Genomic DNA, 18,879 nt, shown 5'->3' with positions numbered 1-18,879 from the left:
ATGGGAAAGGGTTGAGAGAGCTTGCAGGGGAAAGGAAGTCAAATACAGATCTCAATGTCTGGTCAGAGTTTCCAGAAACTCTTTAAGAGAGAAGCCCTTTGAAATGTCTGTCTTCTAGTTTGGAGCAACTGGTACAAAGCATTGAGTTCTTAAGAACTGATGACATGCAAATGCCTGAAAACATTGACATACTTGCTGTCTTTTTAATTAGCACTACTTTTAATTTATTTCATGAGTCCTTGCCCGAATAAAGCACTCCAGGTTAACGCCTCTCATTGAATGGAGACACGCCTGGCACTGCTGAGCCCCCCGCCGGAGCAGCCCAGGCTGCGGGCACGGATCGGGCACCGTGCTCTGATGTGCAGCCTGCACCACTGCTGGGACATGGAGAGAGAAATTCTCTGTACTAACTTTCATGTTTTGTGTTGTAGCCATGAGACGCAAACGACCTGCTGGGATCATCCCAAGATGACTGAGCTTTACCAGTCATTAGGTAAGGCATCTCTACCAGATGTTTGGTGTTCTTATTTTTTTTTTTATTTTCAACTGAATGATTTGCGAAGGCAAAGATTTCCAGAGGAAGCAAACCAAAATTAAGTGGAAGAGAGAGGCAGAGCTTTCACCAATGTTAAAATTTTTTGCAAGGGAAATACATAAGGCACACATTTCAAACATGCAGTAGAAAAGAAATTTATTTCATTTAGCACATTTGGAATGTATGCTGGGTTTATAAGGTAATTTGGGTGTATTGTTACAATCTCTTTACTGAAAGACTGGAACAGAAGTTAGAAAAAAACAATCCTGAATCTTTTCACTGTCTAATCTGCTTTACAAAAGGCACATGAAAAAAATCAAGCCAAGCTGCTGTTAATGTTGACTTTCGGATGGTGGGAAGCCAGTTGAAGCAATTTGCCAAACTGTGTTACCACTGCTTTATTTTTAAAGCACTTTCAATACTTAGAAGGCATAGCAGCTGTCATGATGTCATTTTGATTACCCAAATTGCATGCTTATTAGGACTTCAGATGTGCCTCTCTGGTGGAGGTTTTTTTTTTTTTCTCATTTTTTAGCAGATTTGGAATTTATTAACAGAAGTACATCTACAGGATAAAATAGGTTAATCTATGCTCTAGTGTTGGCTGCTTGGCAGGCTATTTAATAGCTAACTCTTTGATTTTAATAGTTGTGTTAATAAATAATAGAGGGTATAATAAAAATTAAGCTATTTTGCTGAAAGAAATATCAGTAAATATGCGGCATTCATTAAAGGAGGTTACGTCTATACGGCACATGTACATAAATCAGCTTGAGCACTAGGACTGTCAGATCTAGCATTCTGTGCAGGCTTATTTGCTATGGTGAAAAATAGCTTAAATTGCCACCTGCTAAACTCTAGTTTAGCTGCTGAAAACAGTCTAATTATGCCAGTGTAATCTATTTCAAGGGAACTCAGGTATCTCTATGGTGCTCTGCAGTTCAAGGCATGCTAAAAATACTTTAGTAAAGTGATTTAAAATGAAACGACGCAGTGTGAAGATTTTTTTCCGTATAATATTAGTGTGTAAGTCGTTGGTTTAAAAATTAATCAGAATGTAGCTCTGTGTGCCAAAAAGGGATATAAAATGTGTAAGTTCAGGCTAACCAAATGCAAAAGCAGACAAGTAGGGACTTGCTATTCAATTACAATGTATTGCCCTATGTGTCTCCTTCATATTTCTGCTCTTAGAGTGAGTGGTTTAAAAGTTTCAGGACAAATGGTAATTGCACTTGCAGCCCTCCCTTTAATACAGTTGCCTGTTAATTGAACTTAACTCTGACTCTGCAGCTGCCTTTGATCCACAGATTGCATGGTATTGCTGATACTGTTGTTGGTCAGACCTAAAGTCCTGTTGCAACTGCTTTTCTTCTGCTAGTCCCTGTTTCAGCCAGAATACTCTTAAATACCAAGAAGTGAAAAGGTAATAAGGGAGAAAAGTGTCCTGATAGATTCAGGTCAGCAGTTCAGAAGACGTGTGACTGCTGAAGTCAGTTTGCATTTAGCTTAACTGAATTTTATCACTGTGGGTATCACCCAAATGTCAGGAGTTTAAAACAGTCTTATTTTTTACTGCATAAAGAAGGAACATATTCAGGCAGATTTTGTTTCTTACTTACTTGTGAACTTTCTTTTTCTCATGCTGTTTTCCTTTTCAGTAGCATTGAATGTCCAAAAAAGCAGTCCTCTAAGTGCACTGTTCTATTTCTTTTAGAGTTGTGACCAAACAGTCATTAATGTAAAAGCAATGCTGATTTTAGAAAACTATACATAATAAATATTTTTATGAGTAAACTGTGGTGTTCATATATGTCTACAAAAGATTCTAGACAAAGTGATTCTTTGTGTATTGCCGCATGAGTGAAGCTTTGATGAAAGTGCTACTGAATAACCTACTGATTTATTTTATTTTTGAACTGAGTGTAATCACCATTGCCTAACTCTCACACAAGCTGCATAATACAAGTATAACCCGTTTAGTCTTGAACAGAACCCTTGATGTATTTTCAGTGCTTTGCTTTGCCTCAGGTCAGAATGCTAATAATGGGATGTTTGAAGTCTTTTCAGGCTGTTCAGTAATATATTATCTGAGAAGATATTATTAAAGTCGATTTTGTATTGCATACTCATTATATCCTATTATTTTACCCTCCATTAGGATCCCAATTTTGTTTCTAATTCATATAAAGAAGCTAGTAAAGAGCTGAGTATGTATTCCTTTTTAAAAATCTGGTAGAAAGCATGAATTTGGCAAGCAGGTAAATGCAAAAAGGTGAGACCAAGTACATCAATGCTGTCAAGAGTTTTTATTTCCATTTTCCAACTTCTACACTTAACCGGTATGGAATAATTGTGCTATATGATGTAGCTCTCTATACATGGCTGTATATCATAATTTGCTACAGGATGGTTATGTCTAATTTAAATTCTTAAAAATTACTGAAAGCTTAATTTTTTTTAAATTAATGAGGAGGGTGCATCCTGGCATGAGGTAATGTTTCTCACCTGCCTCTGAGGGGCAAGAGACATTTCTCCAAAAAAGAAGAGTAATATTATTCTTCACATATCCAATTCACATACCTACAAATAGTTGCATTACATTTTGCTAAAGTAGGTGAATTTCAAGTAAGACTTACTGGTTGATTTTTCTGTCTTTGGAGGTCTGGGTATTAATAAAAATGAAGCTAAATTACTTGGGAGCATTAGTTAGTACTAATTAAAGAAGGTAGCAATATGCTGTGCACAGTCATGTAACCTCTTCAATTGGGACTGCATCAGAGACGGGAGGAAGAATCTACAGGAAGAAATTATACAATAATCTGCCTATGAAGGAAATATTCTCATATTCTCTTGGAGCTAAAACATAGCTGGTTAAAAAGATACTTGTTAAATACTTAATTGAAATTATGTATGTGTATCAAAAAATTTCCACATGGTGGTTCTTTATAACAGAGATTTTCCTTTTAAGATGCTAAGGTGCTTGTTCCTGACTATTCATTATTTGAACAATGTAGCATTTTATCAGTGTTAATGAAAAATTTACTCAAGTTGAGCAATTTATACTCTTCTTTAAGTTATGACTACTTAAAGATACATAATAAGCTGTTTATATTGAATTATTTACTTGTTTAATATTTAGTTGAAATGGCAGCAGTAAGAAAATGTTGAAATAGATTAAATTTAAAAGAATTATGTAAGTTAAGAACATAGAGAAGAAATAAATGCTGAAAATAGGAAAGGTAGTAAAAATCATTATGTGTGAGCTTCAAAGGATCAGAAGCTGACAGTCATCCCTGGTTTGTATTTACACCATTATGAACCACTCCTATTTTCTTCTAACTTCCTTCTGAAAGTCTTCAAAGAATCAAGAACTGCTCCAGCTGCTTTTCTTTCCAAAAATTAGTTCCTCTGCAGTAGATCTGCTCTTTTTACACTGTTCCTTTACACCCCCTTACAAATTTTTTCATCTTTCATGATGACTCCAGGGCATCATAGAAAAGGGAATTTGTGTTGTTTCACTGTCTTGGAGACCACAGACCTTTTTATGCGGGGGGAGACAGAAAGAACAGGAATCATAAAGTGGTGTGAGTTTGCTCAATTTTTTTCAGATTATCTTCTGAAGCGAACATTTAATGTCAGACAGCTTAGCTCTGAATAGTAGTATTTTGCCTTTAAGCTGAGAATGACTCCAACCTTTGCTATGATGGCCCAGGAGGACTTGGCTTGCCGTGCCATACTGTTAGTGTCCCCTCCTCCAGCCTTCCTGTGTCACGTCATGCCAGTACAAGTGTCCTCAAGGTGCATTAGTGTCACCGTGAACAGTAATTGCAGTAGCAGGATGCAGTCAGAAATGTTTATCATTCTTAATTTACCTAATTCTACAGCAAGACAACAGAGTGAAAACCACCCTCATCCTTGCAGGCTGCAGTACACTGGTGACAGCTCTCCATTTAATTTAGAGGATGAGGGTCAGCTCTCTATGGATTACATGAAAGAAATGTCAGAGTTGCTTAACACAAGGTGGGAGAATGCTGGGAGGCACCTCTGAGCTTTCAGCAGCTGCTGTGTGGTCTTGTGGCTGGCTTCTCTTGTGAGCTTCTAACTCCCAGTGACCAAGGCTGACCAGCTTCATCCTCTTTGGTTTGTGTATTTTGATTTGTCCTTCTGAAATGCTGCCTGGAGAGGCTGAACTGCCCCTGGCTGCCATTGCAGTTTGTAGTAGCAACTACTAAATCTTGTATTTATTGTGAAGTTTCATTCATATTCAGCTGTTTTCTATGCTTGCACCAGTAAGACCCATGCCTAGTGCACACATCAGTCAGTTGAGTTCTACTTAAGTCCAGTGAGATTATCCTTATGGCCTCTCTTTAAAGGTTGCCTATTCACTCATTTTTCAAGGCCATTTCAAAAAATAGAATTTATTGGGTTCAGTCAGCCTTGGCTAGTAGTCTATAAAGGTCATAATTCTGTTTGATTGAGTCCTGTGCAGCACACACCTAACAGACAAATGTGGCAGAGGTAGAACTTAGGGGTAGGAGTTAACTTGTCATCCCTTGAAAATGAGAGCACAGGTGTATTAGCATGAAGGAGGCTCTTTAGAGTGAATTCTGTAACAGAACAACCCTTAATATTGCCAGGATGGGAACATACTGGAGGTTACTGAACTCGTTTCCAAATGGACACCTTTTATTATTATTTTCTAAAGTTTTAAAAATTTATTTATTTTAGGATTTTCCACTATGATTGCTTCTCATGGGAGTACATAAAAGGTTTCTGAACTTCCTGACTGCAAACTTCACTCATGTCTCAATCCCATAATGGGATGAGCCAGGTGTACATCAGATCCTTTTGTACATTTTTGTGTTTGCAGGCTGAAGAAAAGACACTCCATTCTAAAACTCCCAAAGGTCATGTCAGTTGGTCTGATGTGCCAGGGATGCTGGCACATGCTGTGGTGTTCAGCCACTGGGTCTAGATGCAGTCAGTACTATTGTGGTGCCCTGGGTGCCTCCCACTTGTTAATTTGCAGAGACACTGTTGGCTTCTTCACTCAAGTGGACAGGCCTAGTACAATGTGTAGGGTCATTTCGTGAAGAGTAGTTAAGCTGTACATAGAATAACAGTTTACTGTTATTTATTACCAAAATAGTGTAGATGATAGCATTAGTTATTGTTATAATAAAAGTCAATGGCTGAGACAGCTGATACTAAGCAGTGTTACTTGATTAATTTCTTTCCTTTGTGCATTTGTGTCATTTGCATTTTAAAACTGCAATTCCAGAAGAGGCAATATATGTCACTGTAGGGCACCATTAAAAGATTAATTTACAGGTTTTGGGCACCAGGAAGAAACCAGCATTCTTACCAGCCAGACAGGGAATCTCAGCTGTATTGAAATAATGTGAGCTGAAGCTTCTTGAAAAGGCAAAAGTGCCACTAATGTCTGATGAAATATGGAGAATGTAGTGTCTGTAGAGGAATTACTGTCTATTCAGGACTGTCCAGTATAGAGTTTTTAACATCTGTTAGGAAGGCATTGTAATTCCCAAAATAGGTTATCCCCAGGCAGTGTATTTATGAACACTATTTGAGCATGCCACAAACTGTAGCTGAGTAAGGCTTTCATGTTTCTTGGTATATCACTATAGGTTCACATTTTCTGTCCTTGCACCTGAGAGTAAAAAAACCCTTAGAAAACTGTAAATCTTATAAAATGAAGATGAGGATTTGACCTGATGGCATCTAATTTCTTTAAAAGAATTAAGTTGTTAATTTCAGGTTAATACCACCTGAAGCATGTAAGCTGCTCATTTCAGTTTGATGATGTCCAGACAGTGAGATAATACCTGTCTGTAGGACCAAGTGAAGGGTGTGTGTTTTGCCCTCATTAACTAAAAAAGCAATTATAATAATATTCACAATAATATAAACAAGAAACCCCTTTTTAAAGTAAGGAGGAAAGGTAGTTTTGTAGTAGAAAGGAGTTTATGAGTTGCCTTCAGATTACATTGGGAGAGATAAATGGTATGTGCAGCCTTTGGTGGGAGGTAAGTCTGGCCCATCTCAGTGCTTTTAAACATTGTCATACAGGAGAGGATGATTTCAAATGGAACCTCCCAGTCATTCAGCATTCTCATCAGATGAAGCATCTGTAAGGGGGGAGTCAGACTGTTTTGAGAACCGCTGTGAAAAGCAGTTCAGTTGTAACTTATTTAATACCTGTTGTCTGGGTTATAGGTGTGACTCCTTAAGAGTAAAAACAAATAGCCCCTCATGGGGCTCATACTAAACCTCTTCTTAAATAGTTATTTTAGAAAACTTACTGGTTTTAATTTTTTTATTGCTTTTAGTTATTTTACAAGTTATTTTATGCAGCAAAAGCTCAAGAATATGAGAATATGTTTTTCCTCTTAATATACTACTTATATCCCAATGTAAAATGCAGAATTTAGCAAGAGAGGATTAAAAAAAAAACCCAAACTGCAAGATTTTATTTGATTCTGTGTCAGTAGTCAGTGAGACATTCCAGCAAGGGGTTTGAATCATTGACCACTTCTCTAATGAGTGGGTTTATTTGCTTGATTATGCACTAGCAAAAAGATCTGCTGTGTATAATTGCAGGTATTTCTAGAATACTGTAGAAATAGAATATAGCCCTTATGTTTCGAGATTTCTCTCAGCATGCAGAATTATGCAGAAAATGTTAGAATTTAATTATCTTATCATCTTTCCACAGTATTTCTGATTTGAGTTACTCCTATCAGCAGTCTGAACTGAAGTGCCCTTCATTAAAGCTGCATTTGTAATAAAAGCACTCATTCTTGTTCACTGTTATCATGTTGTTAGATAGAGAAAGATACAGATTCACTTGAACAGAGGGGTCATCCATGGCTGAGTGGTGGGAAAGTCATGATTTCTCTTTGCTCTGGGATGTAAATATGTCACCAAATAGTCCCTCGTGATCCTTGCTTCTGTCAGTTCCTTCCAGGTGCCAGGTGACCTCTTCCACTGCATCGTTGTTTCAGACCATGAATAGATTATGCTCTTGGGCATTTACATTGTTTTGTTCACAGCTTGAAAGTTGCCTTCTGAGCAAGAAGAGGGAGTATTGTTAACAACCTGCAAAAGTTTCACAATACAGCAAGAGCTTTCCAGCCCTCTGACCACCTCAGAGAATGAGGTGGCACATACTTTCTACGGGTGGGAGGAAAGAACGGGAGGAAAGGTAGTGTGGTGCACTGAGCTCCTCAACCTGCTCTGAAATGATAAAGGTCTTGGAAGCAGGGCTTGATGGGGCCTAACTCTTTCAGTTGGCTGTGTGGGGATGGAGAAAGCAGCATTTTTTTTCCATTAGGATCAGGAAGAAAAAAAGCAAAAAACAATTTCACAACACAGAGAGGTAAGAACTACCTCTTCCATAGGCTTTTGGAAGGTTGCTGCTCCTTGAGCCCCCTTCCTCCCTCCTCTGCCTCTTCCCAGCAGGAGCAGCTGGGGTTTGAGCAGGCTGTGTGTCTGTGCTCCTCACTCGAGGTCCCCCCACTCGATCTCAGGGGTGGCTTTATGTCCAGTGCTCCCCAGCCTGGCCAAAACTCATTCCCTGGCAGTCTTGTGTTCTGTGGTCCATTTAAATGGGTCTCATCCAGCAAGCCAAATGTTTTGAACCCAGTTAGGAGGGGCCTGGGCTCCTTTTTGTTACCCAGAACAACACATTTGTTCCAGCAGGAGCCCCAAGGGAGGAAAGACACCGCTGACATTTTCATAGGATAGGGAGGAGAGAAGCCAAATCATTAAGATGCAGTGATCTTAAGTGACTGTCACCATCTGGTAAGACAGCTGTCCATCAGGAGCGTGGAGGTGGTGGCATAAGGAAGACAGAGGTGAGCAGCTGGCACAGGGACAGTAGCTGGGTGCAGGCTAATCCTGGTGACAGCAGCGAAGGTGGCAGTGGCAGTGTGTGATGGCTCAGCCTTGGCTTGCAGAGCCAAATGAGCAGTGGTGCTGCTGCTTTTCCAAAACCTGAGATCAGGGCTCCAAAATGAGCACCTGGCATTGCTGCTTCATCATTTAGAGCAGATGCTTCTTGGCAGCAGTGTCGTTAAGGTTGATGATAAATTCAGTGTGTATTACATATACAGGAAAATAGATGTAAACTGTAGCACTTGCAGGATTAAATGTCTTCACGGATTGTATTTTCTGCCTTGATCGAGGCCTGAAATATGCATATATATTTACTCACATTTCTGAAAATGTAAATAATAAATAGATAAGCTTCTTTCAGAACACTCAGGGAGAATTTAAGAAAGGCTTCTTCATTTTGTCAAATGCTAGCCATAATATTCTTTTACAGAATACAGATACAGATTTGCAGGAAGGTACAAAATGTAATTGAATATTTGTGAGAGACTGCTTTATTAATTTCCATTTAAGACAAATTAAGTCTCTTTATTTAACTCACTGCATTCTACACCACATAAAGGACCTGTCAGGATGATGGTGAGAGACAGAGTTAACAGGAGTAATACACAGAAGTGCCCATTAAAAAGGTGTATGCAACTGTGCAAAGAAAAACAAGTTATATACAAAGCTGAAACTTCCTTTTCTGCCCTAAGACATGTTTCAGAAACGTTCCACAGCTTTTATTAAGGTATTCAAAACTACTAAATTATCATACCTCATATTATTCATTCAGAACAGCTTAATTAAAATTAATGTAATTGAGACTATATTCCCTCTGCTACCTATACCTGGACAGCATTATAAATGATGTTGGGATAGTTATACCCAAGCTACCACATTTCAAACAGCTTTACAGCACCTTGGCTCCTATGCTAGCAAGGAAATGTTTTGTCTTTCCCTGTTTTTCATCATATTCTTTTTCTAAGAGTCTGTCAGGCTTAGAGGAAGCTTATGAGCTAAAGGGACCTTTATTTTGAGTCACTACATTTTTTCCTCTAATGTTCTTTTTATATTTACATTGTAGTTTACATTTTCTAAACACTTTCCCATCAGTAATTCCTTAGGCTCCATGGGTTTCATCAGTAAATTAAATGCCTTCAGCAATGTTGTCAGGTGCTGAAACTGGCAGGCACAAGCTGTGTATTTATGTTCTGGAAAACCCTTAAGTTGCAATATGCCATGCAATCTCTTGGGAATGATTCTTAGGCTGCACAGGAGTGTGTGTGCCCAGGAATTCGTTGGGCAGGTGGCAGGGCCAAGAGTGTGTATCTGTTTGTTCAGTGGTGGGTGGCTGCCCTGTAGAGTATGAGTGTGTGCCCTGGCACTCATCAATCAGTTTCCAGTGCAGCTTCTGGCAGTGCCCCTTGGGAACCAGCTTCTGTGCTCTGGTCTGGTGAGCCTTTGTCCCCACAGTGTCCAGGAGGTTTTGCAAGCCATGGTTAAACTATTCAGTGGGGACTTGTGCTGATGTCCTTATTTTGTTAAATGTATGAGGGCAGCTTAGCAAGAGTTGAGCCAGACAATATCTTCCCAACTGGGTGCCGTTCCCTGTCATGCTGCCAGAGCCACTGGCTCCCTGCCATTTTGCAGGTGGGGACCTGGAAACTCTCCTGGCTGGGTGAGCTGGCATCTCTCCAGAAAGGCTTTACATCTCTGGGCATGGCTGGGGCCTGCTTAGGTAGAAAGCACAGAAGTTTAATTGGATGTTTTTAATAAGTTTTTTGTTTTAGCAGTAGCTGAGAGTCACCTGTTTTTTCCTGGGCACAGGTTTTCCCTTGGGGCTGCCTGCACACAGCCTGACTGGTGCATAAGGTAGAGCAAGGAAGAGTTTCAGGGTCTTATCTCCCTCACAGTGCCTTTGGTGTGAAAAGCTCTGCAGTATTTTCAGACACACTGCTGCAGTCACTGATGTTCTTCTTTCAAGTACTCTTTAGTTCAGTACCTTTGAACAAAAGGAAGTAGTACTTTAGGACTTAGTGGGGTTTTTTTTGGATAGTTGATTGTCAAGATTTGAGGTCTTTAACTCAGTGACATTTCTAACAAGTTATTTTCCACCTCTGCTCTTTTAACCAACAGGTATAGTCTTGCAGTTCAACATAAGAATGTATTCATTCTGAGTCTGGTTATTTCTAGTGTGTAAAGCTTATCTTTTATTCTAATATTGCCTCCCTACAGCTGACCTGAACAACGTCAGGTTCTCGGCGTACAGGACTGCCATGAAACTCCGCAGGCTGCAGAAAGCCCTCTGCTGTAAGTACCTGCTTGTGCCTCACCCTCTGCCAGGAAGGCTCCATCACCAACACACAGGTTTAGTCACAGATTTCAGACACAGAAAAACACTCCCACACATATCCCCAGCTCTGCCTGGTACATGGAGACCTCTCACCTGAGGGGCCTCCTGCTGCCACCCATTTGCATGATCATTACAAAACCAGAGTGCTGGGTGGTCTGCAGATCTGTGCCTTGTAAGGCAGAGCAGCAGTTCAGAAATAAAACTGAACATATTGTACATATTTCTTATCTTTACACACTTTACCCAGGTATTTTCATTGTGCCATGTCACTGTTCCATGTCCTGTGTCAGCCACAGCTTTGCAGCTGAAAGGAAAACAGTTGTGGTGTGCTGGGAACAGTGAGAGCTTGGGTGAAATAATTGCTTCAGAGCTGGAGTTGCTAATGGTTTCTTAAGTTGAATCTTGAGCCCTGAGGGGTTATTGCCTTTAAATGAGGTCATCGCAATAAACATTTAGCTTCATTTTTCCCCAGCTTTCAGTTGTGTTGAAAAGTCTCTCATCAGCTGTTACATTAGTGATGTGCATGTTCGAACATTTTAATTCTCCCAGCTGCTGTATGTTATTCTACTTTTCACTAGAATTACATTTCCTTTTCAGCTTATTGTAATCTGATAGCTAAATAATTCATTGAGAGTTTTCTTATGATAGGCCAGTCAGTTGCCAAAGCAAGCAGTTTATTAGGCAGTTCAATTGGGAGGATTATTAAAATATTCTAACATTCACTATTTGGCATTTAATTACAGGGTTAAATTTCTGACACAGTTGCAAATGTCTCAACTGTTGATTTATCTCAAGTTGGATTTGTGCTCACATGCTTTCTGGAACTGTATCAAACCTTGGTATTTTTGAACGTGTTTACTTTTAGGCTTATAAGCATGGGTGAGTTCTGCTAAAGTGTGCAGACTTAATGTCTGAATGTATAAAAAATAAGGAAAAAAAGGAAAAAATAAACAATAAGTGAGAAGTCTTGTAACATAATGAAAGATTTCAACGTGAATGCAGTGACAAAGAAGGAATTACAATGATTAGAAATATAAACATCTTTCCATGGTACAGCACTTCTACCAGACTCACTGTGGAAATGTGTTATAAAGAAATTGGAGTGATATGCAGTGAGAAGTATTCATAATCAGTGCAGTGCTGAAGGAAACAGAATTTTTGGAATTAATATCTGGCAGTGCATAAATATAACTTGTAACAGGTTTTTATGACTGAAAGTGCAAAACTTTGCATCCCATTTTATCTGTATTAGAATCATAGAATATTCTGAGTTGGAAGGAACTCACAAGTATGATCCAACTACCAACTCCTGGCCCTGGGCAGGACACCCCAAGAATCACACCATGTGCCTGAGAGCACTGTCCAGATGCTTCTTGAACTCTGCCAGGCTGGTGCTGTGACCACTTCCCTGGAGAGCCTGTTCCAGTGCCCAGCCACCCTCTGGGAATAGAACCTTTTTCCATTATCTGAACTAAACGTCCCCTGACACAGCTTTAAACCATTCCCTTGGGTCTGTCACTGGTCACAGAGAGCAAAGATCAGTGCCTGCCCTTTGTCTTCCCCTGACGAGGAAGGTGTAACTGCAGTGAGGTCTCCCCTCAGTCTCCTCCAGGCTGAATCCACTGAGTTCAGCCCCTCCTCACGTGGCTTTTCCATCCTCTCTGCCCTCCTTTGGATGTTCTCTAACAGCTCAATGTTTTTTTTGTATCATGGCACCCAGAACTGCCCCCAGCACTGAGGTGAGGCCGCCCCAGGGCAGAGCAGAGCAGGACAGTCCCCTCCTTGCCCAGCTGGCCATGCTGTCCCTGATGCCCCCAGGACAGGGATGTCCCTCCTGGCTCACACCCAGCTTTCCATCAACCAGGAGCCCAGGTCCCTTTCCCTGGCGCTGCTTTCCAGCCTCTCATTCCCAGTCTGTACATCCAGGGCTGCCCCATCCCAGATGCAGAACCCAGCACCTTCCCTTGTTGAATTTCACATGGTTGGTGCCTGCCCTGGCCTCTCTTGTGTCGAGGTCTCTGCAGGGCCTCCCTGCCTTTGAGGGAGTCAGCAGCTCCTCCCAGTTTTGTATCCCCTGCAGACTTGCTCAGTGTCCCTTCCAGTCCTGGTTCAAGTCCTTTATGAAGATGTTGAAGAGCACAGGGCTGAGGATGGAGCCCTGTGGAGCCCCCTTAGTGAGAGCTCACCATCCTCATGTCCCCCCATTCACTGTAACCTTTTGTGCCCCATCTGTGAGCCAGCTGCTCACCCATCACACGGTGTGTTTTTCCAGCTGGGGGCTGGACATTTTGTCCAGAAAGTTCCTGTGACAAACAGTATTGATAATTTTACTGAAATCCAAAAAGATTACATGAACTGGCTTCCTTTGATCAATCATCTGGGTTACTATGTCATAAAGTATTGGAATGGTCTGCCCAGGGAGGTGATGAAGTCACCATCCCTGGATGTGTTCAAAAAAAGACTGGATGTGTTTAAAAAGACTTGGTGCCAGGATTTAGTTGAGGTGTTGGGGCATGGATTGGACTCAATGATCTTGAAGGTCTCTTCCAACCTACTGATTTTGTGATTCTGTGTGACTATGTGAAAAAGAAATTAAATTTATTAAGTAGGACTTTCCCATCACAAACTTGTGCTGGCTGTGACTCTGTGGTCCTTCAGGTGTTTTTCAGTAACTGTTTCCTACCATTTAATAATTCTGGACTCATCTTGGACTTTTGCATTGGGTTTGTGTGGCCAGGTTTTGGTAGCAGGTGTCTCCAGGGGTGGTTGCTCTAGGAAGCTGCTAGAAATTTACCCCATGTCTTGACAGAGCCAATGCCAGCCACCTCCAGGACAGACCTGCTGCTGGCCAAGGCCAGGCCCATCACTGGCAATGGAAGTGCCTGTGGGAACATGTAGTTGAGAAGGGTGTGGGAGAAAATCTGCTGCACAACAGCGGCTGGGAAGGAGGAGGGGAAGTAGGAGAGAAACAACTCTGCAGACACCAAGGTCAGTGCAGAAGGAGGGGGAGGAGATGCTCCAGGCACCAGAGCTGAGATTCCTCTGCAGCATATGGAGAAGACCATGGTGAGGCAGCTGTGCCCCTGCTGCCTGTAGAGCTCCGCAGTGGAGCAAATTCCCACCTGCAGCCTGTGGAGAGCCCCATGCCAGAGCGGGTGGGTGCCTGAAGGAGGCTGTGACCACTGTGAAACGCACGCTGGAGCCTGCTCACGGCAGGAATTGTGAACTCTTGGTGAGGAGCCCCCGCTGGAGCAGGTTTGCTGGCAGCACTGTCTGTTCCCCAAAGACTGAATCCTGTGGGAGGGATCCACTCAGGAGCAGTTTGTGAAGAACCGCAGCCAGTGGGAAGAGCTTGCGTTGGAGCAGTTTGTAGAGGACTGTCTCCTGTGGGAGACTGCACAGTGGAGCAGGGAAAGAGTGTGAGGAATCCTCCCACTGAGGAGAAAGCAGCAGCAGAAACAACGTGATAAATTGACGGCAGCCCCCATTCCCCTGCTGCTGCTGCAGGGGAGGATGTAGAGAATTTGGGAGTGAAGATGACCCTGGGATAAAGGGAGGAGTTGGGGGATGTGTTTTAAGATTTATTACTCATTATCCTCCTCTGATTTGATTGGTGATGAATTCAGTTGATTCTCCCGAGTCAAGTCTATTTTGCCTGTGACAGTAACTGGTGAGTGATCCCTCCCTGTCCTTACTTCGACCTGTGAGCCTTTTGGTGTATTTTCCCTCCCCTGTCCAGCTGAGCAAGCTGAAGTCAGTTCATCTCTTGAGGTTACATTTAGGTAAATTTCCATATAATTGATGCTCTCAGAGACATGCAGTGGCACTTAGACTGATTACTCTAGCACATTCTTCGTACTTGTATCTAAGGAGAAGTATTTAAGGAATTTGGTTAGCAGGCTTTGTTCTTACAAATATTTTTGCCTGGAGACACCGTCATTGTATTTGTGTATTCTATCATTTCAGTGTCACTTGTGAACTCAGTTCAATTAGTTTTTTTTTAAAACCTCAACTCATTTCAAAATCATTTTTCTACATTTTGGCAATAGTAGAATTAGAGCACAGTGCTGGGTTTCAGGGCTTCTACGCAAAACCAAAATCCCACTTGCAGTAGATGCTGCTTTCAGTGCTTACTTTTAATTTCTGTTTTAAAATTTCATGAGTTTTTAGAGATATATATATCTGCATATGCCTATATATATCTATATATCTTCTTTTCTGCAAACTTCATAGAAAACAGCAATTTTTTCTACTGAGGAGTACTCTAAAAATGTGTGTTTTAAAGAAGGCCTGCAGAAGTAAAGGTGCAGCCTATTTCTCAATCAAGAAGTATCAAGAGTAGAAACACTTCAGAAAGGGAGCTGTACTTAAACTTTACTTCTTATTAGTTCATAAATCAGCTCGATGAGTATTTAGATACTAGGATGTTAAACCTAAAGAAGAATGTGGAAAATAGCAATCCTTAACAAGTAAATGCTTATGTGTTATTTAGTGTGTGGCTTTATCATTTCAGCCTTCAAAATTGTTGTGAGAATGCCAGGTGTAACAATTGCACCCGGTTTTTTAAATGTACAGATTCCTTTGATAATCACATCAAAGCATGATGACTTTCTTGTTTTGCTACTTTTAAAGATCTGATCTTCAAGTGCAAACCACATCAGGACATCATGATATCAAGAAAATGAGATGTATTCACAAACTTTTCTTGGAAATGCAGCAAAAGAAAATATTCAAGAACTTCTGCTAAGGGTCTTTTTTCCTTTAATTGTATGCAGACTAGATTAAATATATTTTTTTAATGTGTCAGCCAGCAGTAGCAGGTTACAGAGAAGATGATCTTGCATTCTGGGAGAACCATTAATACTTTTTATTACTGGCCATATGTTGAGTTTTCCCTAAGTTCAGTTTGTGACCTCTAGAGTGCACTTTCTCCTGCCTGTTAATTGGCATTTCTGTCCTTCAACTGGTTACTTATTCCATGTTGTCTTTTATATTTTCCTGCTATCTGGCAGTGTCTAGTTAAAAACATCTTAACCTCTTCTCTATTCCCTTAGAGGCCAAAGAAATATTTATATAAATGACTTAGACTTCGAAGTAAGCTAGAAGCCGCTGCTCACACAGATTTTGGAGGCAGTTTTGGAATTTTAAATAGAAAAGTGTAAAAGGGTGGCAGAGGACCCGCCCCAGAGAACCAGAAGTGCAAAGCATAAAATGGTGTGGTTTATTTCAGGTAAAGCTTTTCAAATCACTGCATGGTGCCAAATACTCAGCTCTTCAATACATATCTGACTGTGGAGCTTGCCTTGTTCAAGTTGGTCATTCACAGGACCTCCATATCTGCTTTTAGGAAATAAATATGCTATTCTGTGTTCTGGGAGAGGACCCCACACGCATATTTCTTAAGTCTTGGTGGGAAAGATGAAGGAACATCTTAATGTGATGAAGGCCAGAGCCTTCCTTTTTCCCACAAAAAGAAGTTCCCTAAAGCAGAACGTGTTGGCAAGCGCTTTTCGCTTGTTAGGAGATAATTGTGTATTACAAACTTCAGGATAGGACAGGAGGTTGATGAAGAGTGGGCTGAAAGGTTTTCAGAATGTGCTGTTTATTAACGGGAAGAGCTTTCACAAAGTGGAATGACCCATGTTTAGCAGTAGCTGCATATATAATTATGCTGCCACTCAGACGCCTGAGGGGTTCATTTAATTACCATTGATTCGTAGTCTCAAAGGAACTGAGAGTTCAGCCTAAAGCTCAGTTATAGGTGTTGTGAGGGTTGTGCTCTATTTTCAATTTGACTAATAAATTCTTAGAAGAAAAACATCTTTATGAGACACTCAGGAACGGATCTGATGCTTTTGCAGAAAATAACACTGACCTTAGCGTTGCTGTATTTTTTATGCTGGTAGGTTAAACGTAATATTCCGAAATACTTTATTTTAATAAATATCTATATGTTAATGTGAAAAAAACCTAAAGCTCCAATAAAACCCTGCACAAAATCATGGAGTCAAAGTTAAATTTCTTGATATAATACTAAGGATAACATTCCAAGGTTTCCTTAATCTCTCTAGCACTAGGTATGTTAGGTCCAGAGGATGAAATTTTCAGAAGTGCTTAGGGGATGTAGTAGCAGAAGTCCCTATTGATTTCCAATGAAATGTATACTCTTGAAATTCTTTTGGCAATTACAAAATCCCAGCATACTGTCCAAGCAGCATTGCAAACCAGCCCTGTGGGCAGCTAAATTATTTCTCATCTCCCACTAAGACATCAAAGGGGCAGTTTCATCCTGGGTAAAATAGGATGCTCAAGTGTGAATTTGCCAAATGGGCCTTTAAACAGGATCAAGTTCTAAAAAAAATCCTATATGGTGTTCTGCATTTAGCCTCTGCTCATTATGTAGATTTTTTTTTTTACATTATTAAGAGATGCTGCTTACCAGAACTCAAGAAAGCACATTTTTTATTCCAGTGAGAGAAAAATTGGTCTTGCAGTTGAGTCAGTTTGTTTTCCAGTTTTGTGAAGAATTTCCTGGGTGATTCTGGGCAGTTCATTTTGGACCAGATGCTGCTGCCTTGGGTCATGCTACATCGTGCTGCACTATGTGACTGCTCATGGCCTGAGCAGGATTAACAGCATCTGGGCCTCGCCATCCCCATTGCTCACACCCTGGAAATTCACTGCAAGGAGTTATGAAGTGTTTTCCTGTGGCTGCCAGAAGATCAAGCATCTCATCTTTCTGATTTCCTTTGTTCTTGTTCCTGCTTTACTTTATAAACCAACATCCCATGATTTTATATGCTCTAAGTGTGTTGCTGCTTAGTGATGTTAGTTTGTTTGCAGAGGCTAAAAATGAAGAAAGGGAAGTTCAGTTTTGCCCTGGACATCCACATTTCAAAATTCTTACTTAAAACTGACTTAAACTGGAACAAAAATCAAGTTTTTAAATGTCTGTGACAAAAAAAATTCTGTTGCATGTGGTCTAGTAAGTTTGAACATGCCTTACTCTGTAATGCCATAGACGTATTTATAATTATAAATGCTATTCAGAATTAAAAATGAATATATCTAATTAATAAATATTGAAACAGGACATTTAGTGTTTCCAGAACCTTCTTTTCACTGTCTTCACTAGAGGAAAAGTAACAGAGAGGTTAATCACAGTTCAGCTATGATTTGTTTGCATATTCCTTGTGGAGCTTGGTTTGGTTAAGATTGCTCAACTTCTCTAAGAAATGGGCAGTGTATCTCAGGAAAGCTGATGACCTGTGCTATGGTGAGAGCACATTTAGTGAATGCAGTAATCAAATATTAGCATGTCTATCTGTAGGAACATAAAGCACGAAATACATGGTTCTTACTTGCACAGTAATTTGTGTAATATTTCCATAGGACCCAAGAGTATAATAAGTACTTTACAGCTAAAAATTAAACTGATACATGCTGGTCTCTAAGGCCACAGCTAAATAACAGTGCATCTGTCGGAGTCCTGAAACCAGTCCTGCATGTGACTTTCAGAGGACATTTTACATCCTCTGGCCAGGCACATAAGTCAAGTACAGTGCTCTATTTACTTTTTGGATGTGGGTAATACAACCACTGTTTCTCTTCTGTCTTAATGGTTGTGTATTATTTTTATTCCCACAGTGGATCTCCTGAGTCTGTCTGCTGCCTGTGATGCCTTGGACCAGCACAACCTCAAGCAGAACGACCAGCCCATGGATATTCTGCAGATCATCAACTGCCTGACCACCATTTACGATCGACTGGAGCAAGAGCACAATAACCTGGTCAACGTTCCCCTCTGCGTGGACATGTGCCTCAACTGGCTTCTGAATGTCTATGACACGTATGTATGGGGGGCTCTGGACACGGGAGAGCTCCAGAAGCTTTCCCAGCAGCAAAAGGCCAGGGGGAAGGTGTACTGAGCTGTTTGCCTCATTACAGCATGGATGGCTTGGAGCTGAAAAAACGGGTAGTTGAAGTGAAAGTTTAACAAACCTAATGGTTTAATGGCTGCATTTAGCTGAATCAATCCAGCCCTTGGTTAGGCTTACAATCCTGGATTTACTAAGCTGTGTAATGAGAGAGCTGG

At 40.7% G+C, this 18,879-nt stretch overlaps 1 protein-coding gene across 20 annotated transcripts in view; it reads left to right on the top strand.

Annotated features, from left to right (window-relative positions):
• DMD (dystrophin) overlaps window positions 1-18,879 on the top strand; it is a 1,151,138-nt gene that overhangs the window by 1,072,600 nt on the left and 59,659 nt on the right. For all 20 annotated transcript variants that reach the window (XM_077781657.1, XM_021553010.3, XM_021553014.3 and 17 more), the window contains 3 exons: window positions 432-493; window positions 10,667-10,741; window positions 18,432-18,633. In XM_077781657.1, the coding sequence (XP_077637783.1) occupies window positions 432-493; window positions 10,667-10,741; window positions 18,432-18,633 (339 nt within the window). The remainder of the gene's footprint in view (window positions 1-431; window positions 494-10,666; window positions 10,742-18,431; window positions 18,634-18,879) is intronic.

This window comes from Lonchura striata, chromosome 2 (assembly GCF_046129695.1).
Source record: "Lonchura striata isolate bLonStr1 chromosome 2, bLonStr1.mat, whole genome shotgun sequence".
NCBI classification, from domain to species: Eukaryota; Metazoa; Chordata; class Aves; order Passeriformes; family Estrildidae; genus Lonchura; species Lonchura striata.
The sequence above is the reverse complement of the archived record's forward strand: the minus strand, read 5'-3'. Positions and strand labels throughout refer to the sequence as shown.